This window comes from Perkinsus marinus, assembly GCF_000006405.1.
Source record: "Perkinsus marinus ATCC 50983 genomic scaffold scf_1104296947578, whole genome shotgun sequence".
NCBI lineage: Eukaryota > Perkinsozoa > Perkinsida > Perkinsidae > Perkinsus > Perkinsus marinus.
This window is the reverse complement of record NW_003210574.1, coordinates 1-808: the sequence shown is the minus strand read 5'-3', so window position 1 is coordinate 808 and position 808 is coordinate 1. Positions and strand designations below refer to the sequence as shown.

Below are 808 nucleotides of genomic sequence, written 5' to 3'. Positions count from 1 at the left end.
TAATTCAACCTTCAGCTCCTTCACTTGACGCCGCAACAGTTTGATCGATTCTGATAGGCATCATCCAACTATCATAGATTGACCACCTCATTCCCATTCAAAGGGACACCCCATCATGATACGGATCGATTGAATTAATTGCAGTCGGCTCAGTAGCATAAACATAGCTACCAGCCACCCTCTAGCCTGTTCGACTATATTTCCCCACAACTACTACTACTACTACCAGTATCTCGGGGATCCCGTTGAATAGCAGGAGCCGTCGCCGGAACTGCTGAGAAGCCCGCAGGCCCGTTGATATTATCAGTGCTGAAGGGCTCATTGCCGAGCTCGGGCTGAGACCCACCCTGTGGAGTAGAGCGGCCTGTTGCACCATGGGGCAACTGATAGCAACGTGTAACGAACGGGCATGCATTACTCACGAATGAAGCGTTATCGTTGAGTACCTTAGTCTTCCGACTTCGTCGGTTATCCCTCACTGATGACTGATCGAATCCACTAACATTAGGCGGTGAGTTCTTATGTGGACCTGCGAAAGAGGCAGAGTGAACCTATATGCAGGAGAACTTCATTCACCACCACTATCTTCTCCACTACTCCGCGACGGGCTCTCAGGCACGGCAGGAATACGCCCCGGTGTGAGACCAGTCTGGACCATCTCCCTCATCTGATTCCGCATGTGCTCCAGTAAGCTCACGGCTTCATTGTTCATGCCTAGAAGAAACCTACGAGACGCCTAAGGAAGGAAGACACCTTGCCTTGACGCTGCAGTTGCAATACGTGCTGATGGGCTTCTCTGGCCTGGGCT

The 808-nt window shown here is 51.4% G+C and overlaps 1 protein-coding gene across 1 annotated transcript; it reads right to left on the bottom strand.

Moving 5' to 3' along the window:
- Positions 1–226: 226 nt before the first annotated feature.
- Positions 227–712, bottom strand: Pmar_PMAR029208 (hypothetical protein; the record flags this gene model as incomplete). The annotated part of the gene is made up of 3 exons (XM_002779355.1): positions 227–364; positions 419–529; positions 598–712. Coding segments are annotated over 3 exons (364 nt in total), but the record flags the coding sequence as incomplete, so codon positions are not given.
- Positions 713–808: the final 96 nt, after the last annotated feature.